This window comes from Leuciscus leuciscus, assembly GCF_965113295.1.
Source record: "Leuciscus leuciscus genome assembly, chromosome: 18".
Taxonomy (NCBI): Eukaryota; Metazoa; Chordata; class Actinopteri; order Cypriniformes; family Leuciscidae; genus Leuciscus; species Leuciscus leuciscus.
Genome location: NC_138742.1, coordinates 17,582,016 through 17,594,937, shown reverse-complemented (window position 1 = coordinate 17,594,937; position 12,922 = coordinate 17,582,016). Strand labels below are relative to the sequence as shown.

The 12,922-nt window shown below is 37.0% G+C and overlaps 1 protein-coding gene across 4 annotated transcripts in view; it reads left to right on the top strand.

Annotated features, from left to right (window-relative positions):
- eif4g3b (eukaryotic translation initiation factor 4 gamma, 3b) overlaps nucleotides 1-12,922 on the top strand; it is a 48,509-nt gene that overhangs the window by 10,013 nt on the left and 25,574 nt on the right. For 2 of the 4 annotated variants that reach the window (XM_082146404.1, XM_082146401.1), the window contains exons 4-7: nucleotides 2,435-2,527; nucleotides 2,832-2,864; nucleotides 5,819-5,839; nucleotides 12,094-12,273. In XM_082146404.1, the coding sequence (XP_082002530.1) occupies nucleotides 2,435-2,527; nucleotides 2,832-2,864; nucleotides 5,819-5,839; nucleotides 12,094-12,273 (327 nt within the window). The remainder of the gene's footprint in view (nucleotides 1-2,434; nucleotides 2,528-2,831; nucleotides 2,865-5,818; nucleotides 5,840-12,093; nucleotides 12,274-12,922) is intronic. The other 2 variants (XM_082146403.1, XM_082146402.1) reach the window with 1 other exon arrangement.

Here is a 12,922-nt window from a genome sequence, read left to right as displayed (position 1 = left end):
TTTTATATGATTTGAGCAAGTACGGTTGAGCTTCTGTTGATCATATTTGATGTGTTCTATGTATTTGTGTTGATCAGTGTTTATACATAATTGAAAGCCTAAATAAAATCTGTTCATCATATATTCAAATCGATGACAGAATTTTTGGTTAACTAACCCTCTAAGTTTAAATATTAGTGGGTACTACTTGTGTCCTGCAAGTGTTTGCAAAACATTTTGAATCTACTTTGAATTATTACAGTCATTTGCCATTCAAATTGATGGGTCCTTTGATTTAAAAAGAAACCACTATTTAAGCCAGTTTGAAGCAAATACATAAATATTGTGATAACGAATGCTGTCAAAAAATTAAATTTGAGCTGTTTTGCCCAGCCCTAATGCCTTCCGCCATTATTCAACACATCACTGTTTGGTTGTCTTTTTCTTACAGACACATTACACACAGATAAAAAAAATCTTTAGAGGTCAGTAGGAAGGTATTTCAGATAATTGGATGCAGATGTCGAAGATTTCCTACGAAACGTGATACATCACTGATTACCGTGGTTAATCATTCCTGATCTATAAAAACACTGATTTCTTAGACAGAACTTAAAGCCTAGCGTTTCCTTGGGTTAAGGCGAATTTGATCGCTTTTCTGCACTCAGCGAAAATCTGTTTGAGACCTGACTGCAGATAGGATTGTAAGTTTACATAATCTTTGGGAACCTGCTGTGCTGGCTGTCAAACAGAAAGCAGTGCGTCTTACTGTGATGATTAAATAAAGCTGGCGAATTAATAAGATGCTTGACATATAGTCATTGCTAGACTCCTCTCTCTGCTGTGATGTTTGTCTGTATTGTTGATACTTGATTGGGAACCAGCTTATCTGGGTATGCCGCATGTTCTCTATCATAATTAGCCTGCGGGGAAGTTATTACTTGTTTGTCATGGTGTAAGTATGCACATTACCGGTGTGTAGAGGTCCACCAAACTCGCGCCCTGTCACGCAAACACACACAGCCAACATTCACGCTGTGCCCGGTGGACTCTGCCACAGGAATAGAAAGTCTGTCAGGGTGACTCAGCTGTTCTCAAGCTTATCTGTCTAAGACCAGCGCTCACATTCCCACTCCACTCCTGCACCGCACTGCCGGCACGACTGCCTATTAATAGGCTAAGAGTGCTCCAAAGGCTAAACCTTAATCACCCATCTACTCTTTCCTCGATCAAAACATGTGCATGTGAATGCAGAGGAAGAATCGGTGTGGTTTGTGGATGTCAGAGGTGAATAGAGGATTTTGGCTGGTATCTAGGAGTTCGAGCCGATTTATTGTTTACCAGTAGATTTTGTGACTTGTGGGTATCGAACATGGTTTTTCTACCATGTGGGCGGCACTGTTTCTAGAGTGCAAGAATGCTGTACTCAAAAAGTAGAATAATAGCAATCACATCTCGACTCCCTGTGGAGGTTTGTTGTGACGTGGCAGAACAGAGTCTGACACTTATAATTGAAGCTAATAACATCGACAGAGAGACGCTAAGCATTAAATATTTTCATGATACAGTCAATGAACCATTGAATACAATAAAAATTGTTCTGGTTACTTGGAACATGTTAAATTCTAGATTAAAGTTCTAGTTTCCTTATAGTAAAAATATTTATAGATGTATTATTACAGATTGATCATCATCATAGTCTAATAACTGTTCTTTCTGATTTCAAATTTTGAAAAAAATATTGGTGTAAAATAAATGTTTGTTTACTTAATTTACTTTTGCATAAATCTTATTTGCTGGACTTACGTTTGCTAAATAAATATATGTATCTGCATCAGCCATTAAAAAAACAGTTGACCACTGTTTAAAATAGTGTCATATTAGATACCTGAAATAACAAAACTTTATATACATAATATATAAATAGCTGTCAGCCAGCCTATCATCTTTGGATCCTTTCAGGAAAACCGAAAAGTTTTAGATTGAAACCTCACTCTGGATAACCCACGTGATGTGTCATCACCGTTCTGCCCTTGAGCAAGGTAGACTGATAGCAAAATAAATGTTCCTTAAGTTGATTTGAACGAAAGCCTCTAAAGCTCTGTTCTGCCATCCTGTATAGTTCAATATAGTCTGAACCCAGTGACACACAAACGCTCTGTTTGCACCCACTCATGTCTACTCAGGACTACGCCTCTATTTCTCTCTCTCTTTCTCTGCCTTGAAGGCAGCGTTGAGGAGATGGCAGATTTGTCAGTGTCAGCAGACCGCAGTGTTTGCAGCGGCAGGGAGTGGACACATTCACTCTGTCACCCACATTTACGCAGCACGCGCTCACTCAGCTGTAGGGATTTTATCAGAGAAGGTAACACTCACATCCATCCTAACTGCTGTTTCTCCTCCTCCGCCGGTGGTTGTTCCACCTCGGCCTGTTTGGGACCCCGTGACTCTGCAGTCTCCGTACACACTGGGGCAGAATGCCGGCACGACCCCTCTGGTCTACTCTTCGCCAAACCAACCAATGAACGCACAGCCTCAGAGCCGCCTGGTGAGTGTCCGTGACTTCATCATGATAACATAATCTTTTCAAATTAGACTTCTGTTAGAAATGCTTCCTCTCTGCTAAGCGCTATGCTTGTTTATAGTGTGATGTTTGATGATCAGGTGGTGCTGTGTGTATATGGTACATATAACATGCCTTGCATCATTACTTCCTCTCTGGAAGTACACAGCATATGCCATGCACAGCTTGTGGTTTATGTGTTTGTCTGTGGGTGATCATTATTACCTCTCGCTTCTTTTTTTCTCTCTGATTCTCTCCCTCTGCCATGCCACTCTTTGCCTTCAATCAGTTTGCCACTGGGCCTCGTCCTACCCATCACCAGGTAATGTACGCATATGCATGGCCATCTTTCACACATCTCATAAGCTTTATTGTGTTTCTTAGACTAAATTAACACATTGATCCGGTTCGTTGCGATTATTCAGAGAGATTGTTTACAGCTCCAGTACATTCATGACTGAAAACTGGAAATTTGTCACAGGCCCTTTGACAATGGGGCCTTGGTAATGTTTGCTATGGCAGTGGTCACTGGTTCCCAGCATTGTTGACTTCAAGCTGATACCCCTGGAAATAAAAGTGTTGTACATCTTTATTTTTAGTGCATTTTAATTAAGATTGTTAATATAACTACATTGAAATAATTTGTAGACATTTATGGAGCCCCCTTAGAAGCTTCCTGAGGCCTGTAAGTTTAATAGCAAACAAACATTACAAAACGGAATTTAACCTGCGCTCATTTAAAGTGATATTCACCCAAAAAGAAAAATTGTCATTGTTTACTCACCCTCATTTTTTCCAATGGGGTCCAAAGCTCCTCAAAATTGTGTTTTGTAATAGGAAGGAATTTAAACAGGTTTGAAACGACATGAAGTTGATTAAATAATGACAAAATGGAACTTTTTAATGATCCATCATGGTCGTGCATTGTGACTTTGCAGAATTTAAAACTTTGTCATTGATTCTGCCAAGTGATTTTTGGCAGTATCTTGCAATCCAGTTAGTCAGACAGCGATTTGTTTGAGGCAGATAAAGCAGCAAGACAGATGTGGCAATCTATCGTAGAAGAAAGTCATATAGGTTTGAAACAATATGAGAATGAATAAATGATGGTGAGCTACCTTTATACCATCAAATGGGAACAAACTTCGGTCTTGTAGTGTGCTTAGTGTATTAGAGGATGTCTTTACTACTCTGAGCTTAGGCTATAGATCAAACGTGTGATCCTTTTGTTCAGAAGGAATAGCCAGGTGTAGAGAGTATATCTAGTCTGTAGTAGTCCATTGTAAGCTTGACTAGATACATGATCTACTACATTCAGGGTTCACCCTCTCTGGCTCTTGGAGCAGTTCGGACACACACTGACAGAAACACACATTCAAAAATAAACGTCTGGGAACACACTGTTCAGCAACATATGCAGTTGCAGTTATATGCAGTTCAGATCACTGGGAAATATTAGATGTATAATTCTGCCTGAAATGTGACCGTTTAAAAATGATCAAAAGTTGACACAGTAAGGACCTTTAAATTGGCATCTGAACTTTAAGGCCTTGTAAATATATAGTTACGGTCAGAATTTAAGGCTGAACAAGTGAACGTTCACTGTGTAATACATGGACCCCCTGTGTTTTTTAAAATAATAGTTCATCCAAAAATGAAAATTCATGTCATTCCAATCCTGTATGCTTTCTTCCATGAAACAATTAAGGAGAAGTTTTGGAGTATGTTCGTGCCGCTTTCTTCCATACAAATTAGATGGCGACCAAAAGCTCCAAAAAAAGAAAAAAAAGAAATAAGGAACATTAAAGGGATAGTTCGCCCAAAAATTATATTTAGCCCATGATTTACTCACCCTCAAGCCGTTCGAGATGTATATGTCAATCTTTTATAAATATACATATTTAAAACTTTATAAACGAAAATAACTGGCTTCCGGTCGCGGTCGACGCGCGTTCACGGAGATGGATGCTGGCATATGACGTAGGACGTAGCGTAGGAAGCGTCGTGACGTAGAACGAACGTAGAGTTTTGTTTTGCTCTGCTCTCTGGCTGCGCTGTCACGTTCGTACTACGTCACGACGCTTCTATCTCCATGAACGCGCGCCGACCGCCACCGGAAGCCAGTTATTTTCGTTTATAAAGTTTTAAATATGTATATTTTTAAGACAAAACCGCACGGATTACCCTCGGAAGGCCTTCGTTTATCCCCCTGGAGCCAGATGGATTACTTTTGTGAAGGATGCATGCTCATTTGCGGACTTCAACGAGCTGGACCCCATTGCTTCACATTCTAACCACTGAAAGATCTAAGACATTTTCTAAAATAACTGAAAATGTGTTCGTCTGAAAAAAGATTGACATATACATCTCGAACGGCTTGAGGGTGAGTAAATCATGGCTTAAATATCATTTTTGGGCGAACTATCCCTTTAAGGCATCATTTGAGCAGTTAATACAACTTTTTTCACTGTAATCCAAGTCATATGCTAACTTGATGTCTGCTTGAAATATCTCCTTTTATGTTTAATAGATGAAAGAATGATCTTTTTGTGTGAAATTTTTCCTGTTTAAGTAATGCTAACCTAAGTATGAGTTACGCAACTACTTGTGAAAAATTTCTATTGCTGTTTTTACTAGTATATATTTATTTTGGTAACACTTCATTTTACAGTGTCCTTCCTTGTTACACGTTACATGTGGTCACCATAGTAATAATTATAAATGATGTATAATCACATGCAGTTAATGCTAAACCAATCCCTTGTCCTAACCCTAAAATAAAGTGTAACCTCTTTTTTTTTTAAATATACATTTTTATTTAATTCTGCATTTATATTTTGAACATAATCATCATCATTTGCATTTAACATTATCACTATGTGTCTTCATCTGGTGTGTGTTTTATTATCCTGTGATTCATCTCACCTACAGTGAGCTTTGAACGTCTCTTATAGTCAAAGAAACTCGTTTCTGTACAAGACTTTCTGGTCCATCTCTATTTTTCAGTTCGTTGTGAGCATCTGTGAGGGTTAGCGGATTTCAGGTCCTGTTTCTTGTGTGTTGCCACATAAAGATGATGTCACTTGGCTACCTAAAAAGCAGAGCATAGTGCCCTCTTGTTTTGTAAATGGCTTTCCCTGAAGGAAAGGCTCTTTGCATGCTCTGTACTGCAGATCTCTCATTAAGTGTGTGTGTTAGTCTCTCTCTCTCCCTCCATACCAATTAGTGTATTATCCCATGAGCTTCTTCTCTCTCTTTCCTGCTTCAATATTCAAGGGAGGATTCAGACCCATTCAGGTAATTTGCAGTCTTGAGGAAAATGCATGGCATAAACTTCTCTGTTTCTCTCTCAACCTCATCTTCCTGCTTCCCTGCCCAGCCAACTGCACTGCAGCTACCCACCCCAAAGACAGCAGAATCCTCCATTTCAGTTTACCCCTCCTCTGTATATGTACATGTTGGTCTGATTGACTTTTTGAAAGTGCTTGCTGTATTTTTGTTTTGTTAGGTTTGCATGTAGAACGGTTTCTTTCAATATGCATTGATTGCTCCCTGTTGGAGCTGCTTGTCGACGGGTGGATTCCCTTCTCTGCAATGTTGTAATGCTTCAGGAAACATTACTGCTAAAATGCAGACATTGAGAATCTGTGTGTCTGTTATTTGAGGATTTTCATGCTGTTTTTCAGCTGTTAGACATTGATTTCTAACAGCTTTAGTGACATGCTTATTGACCTAAGGATTTTTTATTGCACCAATGGTCATGAACACTAGTCAAAAAAGATGCTATTAAATTGTTTTAATTAAAAAATGGTTGCACTGCACTCAAACAGTAAAAACATTTAGAACAATTGAATCAGCTTGTTGAGGATTGATCTGCTTGTCTGGAAGATCTGAACACTGGTGAACTGAATTATTTGCTCTGATAGCAGGTTAATTTGCAACATATACACAATTTTAAAAAATACGTTTTTTTAAGGAAGCCTCTTATGCACACAATGGCTGCATTTATTTGATCAAACAGCAAAATACAGTTACAGTTGTAAGATTGGAAAAACTGGAAGAGAGGGCAACTCTGAGAAAACAAAGGAAATTAACATTTGAATTCTCTCTTGTGCGGTTAGCATCACCATTTGAGACGCAAGTCTCACCTCTGAATACATCTCTTTCCCTTTTCCCCCACTCCTTCTCTCTCATGCTGAGATCACCAAAATTCACCCAAACATCTATATGGTTTAATGTGAATAATTATCATACAGTATTATACATATTTGGTATCATTTGAAATGTCTCAGTGCGACTGGTACAAATGTCTCATTACCAAAGAAGAAAACCAAGAGATAACTTGCACACAGAGGAGGGTGTGTCTTCCAGGCAAATGGCATCTGGCTTCCAAAAAGTGTAAACTCTTGAATGCAAATTCCCATTGTTAGCAAATGTTTTCATGTGAAAGAAGTTTCTGTCTATATAAAGAAATGCAGCAAGAGCCTCAGGGCGATTTGTAACTCAAATTAGCCCATGATGCGGAGTATATGCAAAACACTTAGCATCATGTATTTTATAATGTCAGGTTCGCATCTTCTCTCTTTATTCCAGAGCATTTGATGTTTTTTATTTATTATCTTTGAACTGATTTTGAAATTGGCATGATACGTTTATCTGACATAATAAATTGTTACATTTGATTTTATTCCGACTGACTCTGAAATTGTTTTCCCAATTGTATGCAATTCCATGGGGGCTATACCAAAGTATCTTTGATTGTATAAGCGTGAATGCGACTGATATCAGGTATATAGCAATTACCTCTGTTTGGTGACCAAAGCTGGCGAGCTTGTGATCGAGAGACCCCCGTTAAACAAGGCGTGAGGATAAATGTATTGCTAAACTATTACATAATTGACCAATAACCAATTGGCAATCTAACCTAAATTCGAGGTCGTGATAAAATGGAGTTAGATATAAAATGGAGTCAGATAAAAGCTTAAATGGAATTAAATTACTTTGCCACGCAGATTGACAGTAACACGCAAATACCTTCACCCGTTCTATCAGATGCCGACATTTGGTTTTAATATATTAAAAAATGTAATTTATTGCTTTGATGGCAAAGCTGAATTTTCAGCATCATTACTTCAGTCTTCAGTGTCACATGACCCTTCAGAAATTATTCTAATATGCTGATTTGGTGCTGAAGAAACATTTCTCATTGTTATCAATGCTGAAAACAGTTGTACTGGTCAAATTTGTGTAAAGCATGACAATTGGATTCTTTGATGAATAGAAAGTTCAAAACAACAGTATTAATATATTTTATTACTGACCACAAACTTTTAAATGGTAGTATACATTAAAACGGCAAATGTGTAACTCAAGTTTTCATAATGCAGTGGTTCCAAATCCTGGTACTGGAAAAACCCCAGAACTACGCAGTATATCGCTATGTCTTCACTAATCCGAAACATTTGAAAACGCATCCGTTTCTCTACGTTTTGGCCTTCTGTCCACACTGAGAAGGCATTTTTGTCCTGCGAAAACAGAGCTTTTTGAAGATGCTCTCCCAAGTAAATACATTTGAAAACATAGTTTTTGTTTTAAAGTGTGGACTGTGAAAACTGAGGTGTTTGAAAACTATGATGTAAGTTTAAACAATGTGACAAATTGTTCAGGTAGATATATGTTAATACCGGCATGTGCCTCCCATGTGCTGTCATAGTTTGCTAAATATGTTACTTTGTTTAATCTTCATATTACATTCCTACAAAGATGACATAAAATTTGATCGGAATTGCTGTGCTGTGGCAAAACATGAGGGCATTTGGGTTTTAGACCACACTTGGAGTGGCGATTGAGTGCAACCTGAACACACCAGTTAAATGGTGAGAGATTTTGCTAATAAAGTGATTGTGCCAGAAGACCAGCGTGAGAACTTTATGATTTCTGGTCTCTCGATATCATTTCAGTGAGCTTTTATTAAATTTTACGCATACGCTGTAAAACTATTTAAGCGACAAGTAACGTTTAGAAAATCCTTGAAAACAATAGTGTGGATGGGGAGAGAGTTTTGAAACAACAACATTTTTAAATGTATCCGAATAAGTGTAGACGTTGCACAGTTTAATGATCTACTGCAAAATAAAGCGAGCTTTGTTGAGGACTAAACAAATATTTAATTACTACAATAGTAATTTCTGTCTAGAAATGACATCTGTAGTGTAAAATGTTGATCAAAATCGACCAGCAACTTTTAGACGCCATCTTTTTTTTTTCTAGCTCAACTTTCACCGAATGGAATGCACAGAATTGTGGTTATCAAAGGCAGTGAAAGGACATGCATCTATGCTGCATTCAAAATCAATCAGATGAAGGTATCTCGGGAGACAGGAATAGAAGCTAATGGCTTGATGCCTTCCTACCTTGGAATGCGTCCTCTGAAAGCAGCATTTTTAAGTTTTCGGATGCAGCCGCATCCTAAATGTCTCGCTAATTAAGCACACCTGATAATACACTCATAAACTCATTAGTAGAGACTCCCAAGACCTCAAATAAGTGTGTTAGATAAGATTTTTGGAAAGTTTTGGCGTTACTCCTGGACCAGGACTAAGAACCACTGTCATATTTAAGTCGATGCATTTTATGTTTTTTTTCTTTTTTCTTTTAATTGTTTGATATGTTTAAAATTTCACAATTTTGGTTTAGTTTGGTCAGTTGCTTTTTGGTCATTTTGCACATTGTCATAAAGTGAATGTAATTTTTATAATTTTTCAAAAACAAAATAAATTGGCACTAAACATATTGAGAAAAAAGCACCTGCTTTCAGATCACCAGTGCGGAAGAAGCAATTAATCCTTTCACATGGCCAAGTATCTCCACAAATCAATGTCAAAAAACTATGAGTACTTATTTTGTCAATGGGAAAGAGAGGACGCTCACTGTCTTCATGTTCTCCAGTACATGTGAAACGTTACAGTAGTTCTGCTTTTGACTTATTGCTCTGTAGATCCTGAAGTTGACGCTTTAGTGTTAGTAGGTATTATTTGTGAACCATAAACTGTTGTTACACTCATGACCAAATAACCAAAGTTTCATTAACCATATTCTAGCAATAAAGGAATAAATTATAAAGTAATTCAGTGATGTCGTGAAAGAGTATAACATTAATGCATTGTTGTTGTTGTCTAAAACTGGATCGTATAATTTGATTAAAACAGCTTTCAGTCTTATCATTAAAAGCATCATTGTATCTGTAAATGATAGAACAGTCAGACTGGGTGAAGAAGATCTGCTCCACTTGTCCTTACAATTTATGTTTAAAAAAATAAGCCGCTTAGCAGAGTGATATTAAAATAATCTCTAGGCTTGTAATGTTAACTTAATAATGTGATGTGGCATCGAGACTATCAGGAACTCATTCTGTTGAATAAAATGGAAAGACCACAATGCTCTGGACTGCAGAATTACTATGTTAAAAATAATTTCAGAGATTTGCATTTTCACATTTTTCTTTGAATAGACTATATATATATTTGACATTTCTCTGGGTTTATCTGTCATCTTGGATGGAAATATCTCATTGAGCTTGTCACAGTGCGTTATGGAATTGCCTTCTCTTTAGAGCATGTGATATTTGGCCAAAAGAAAGTATCCTAAAAGGCATAATCATGATGCCTACCTGTTTGCAACTGCATTTGCATTGGAAGTGTTCATCAATGATGCCTTAAAATGCTGCCTCTGTTGGTTTTGGGACAGAGCTGCTGGTTCCTAATCATCGGTGCCAGTTAGAGTAATAATAAATCTGCAGATAGTACAGCTACTGTGTTCAAATAGCAACATGCTGACTGTCCTTAAGGAAACTCTGCTGTATTGGCCACACCCTCAGTGTCGAATTGCTGTGTACTTTTGGTTTACTGTCAGCATCAGTGACTGGCTTCTCCTACTTGCTCATCATTGTAATTAACTGTAGTTTAGGGTAGGCTGATTCAAACATTGTAAATGTTTGGTATCTTTTTTCATTACGTCAATCCCAAGTGAATTGACTTCATATGAACTATGTTTATTTACATTTAGTCATTTGCAAATGCTGTTATCTTATATGCCAATATATTATATAGCATGATAATCATATGGCAACAATTTGGCTCACAACTGCAAATATATTATGGTCTGATGGTTGTTATTAAACCAGATTTTGTTACGAATTTTTTTTTTTTTTTAAAGAAGTCTCTATTTTCACCAAAGCTGCATGTATACAGTAAAATATTATGATATTATTACAGTTTTAAAAATGACTTTTATGATTTTAATATATTTTAAAATGTAATTTATTTCTGTGATGGCAAAGCTGATTTTTCAGCATCATTACTCCAGACTTCAGGTTCACACGATCCTTCAGAAATCATTCTAATATTCTGATTTGGTGCTCAAGTAATATTTCTTATTATTATTATCAATGTTGAAAACAGTTGTGCTGATTGATCGTTTTTGAAATATGAATTCTTTGATGAATAGAAAGTTCAAAAGAACAGCATTTATTCACGAAAGAAATCTTTACTGTCACATTTGATCAATTAAATGTGTCCTTGCTGAATAAAAGTATTAATTTCTTAAAATCTTACTGACCCCAGACTTTTGAAAGGTGTTTTTTATCAGAAATATCTAAAACGGGTTAAACTTACACTTATTGTACAAAGTGCAACCAAATTGCATTTGCATAACTAAGCACACAGAATAGGAGTCAAGTCACCTTTATTTATATAGCGCTTTATACAAAACAGATTGTTTCAAAGCAGCTTTAAAGTGATTACAGGAAAATTATGCATTTCGGCTGTTGTTCAGCTGAGGTCAGTTCCGTTGTAAAGATCATCAATTATTAAATTAGTTCCTTTCATCTATAAAGCAGTTTAATATGCAAAAAATGATGTCATCATCCAGCTCAGTTCAGTTCTTATACAACAGCGTCAGTACAGTCAGATCAATAATACTGTTGAATATTAAGTATGGAGTGACACCCGTATTTAGCCGCAGTGTGTACGTGGCCCTTATGACCTTTTAACACATTTATACAACATTTAGTACACTGCGGAACTGGGAAACTTTGTTGTCAGTTTGGACGAAAATTGATGATTCACTGTTGATGTTTGGCATTTGTATATACATAGTCACAAGTGTGAGATTCTCGGGTCAACAGGTCTATTTGAGGAATTTATTAATAGAAAGTTGTGTTTGGAGTTGAAAAGAAAAAGCATAAAATCTCTACTGTGATTCATACATACATGATATATTATGAAACCACAGTACCAACTATATCATCAGATAGTATTCACAGTGTGTGTATGTATGTATGTATGTATATATACCTCTATATTGCATGTTACTTAGGATAATGTGTTTTGTCTTTGTTTCTTGCATGCGTTTACATAAATAGTTGTACAAAAAGGTGTTTACTTATTCAGCGGACTTCATCAGATGCCATCTTAGATGTACTAACGTTACACGTATCAGTTTGCCAAAGGTGAGCCACATTACTGATCTCTCCTGTCTATCTCTCCTCACAGTTTTTCCAGAGGACGCAGATGCAAACGGCCCGGCCCACCATTCCAAGCAATAACCCTTCCATTCGGCCCACATCTCAGAACCCCACGGCAGCGGTCTATCCCCCCAATCAGCACATCATGATGACCATGGCTCCCATGTCCTTCCATTCCCCACAGACAGCGCAGTACTACATCCCTCAGGTCAGACACAAGAGAATGCAGACAGGAATCACATTACACTTACTATATCTGGACCAAGTGTTTACATCAGGTTATTTTAATGTGTTAGACTGTATTTGTTGTGTTGTTTATTTAAAAATTAGATTACAGATTATCAGTTTGTCTTAGGTTGATATTAGGGATGTATATCAAGATATCGCGATAGAAAAATGCGACAATATGTATCGTTGATGTAAACGATATGATTCACGATATAGTTTTATCCAAGGCTCAGCTTACTATATTGGCTCAGCTTACTATGTATAATTCACCCAAAAATGTAAATTCTGCCATCATGTACTCACCCTCATGTCTTTTCAAACCTGTACATTTTTGTTCAACTTCCAAACACACCTGAATATATTTTTATATGAAACCTGAGAGATTTCTGTCCCTCCATTTAAAGTCCATTCCTCTAAAACTTAAAAGATCCAAAAAAATAAGGCATTGTAAAAAATAATCGAGTGGTCTAATCTAAATCCAAGTCTTCTGAAGAGACACGATGGCTTTATATGATGAACAGATTTACGACGACGCGCATACTGTAGTTAACACGGACATTCAAATGCTTCCGTGATGCGTGAAAACAACATGAGTTAAGGAAATGCAAAATTTAGCTTACTACATTAAA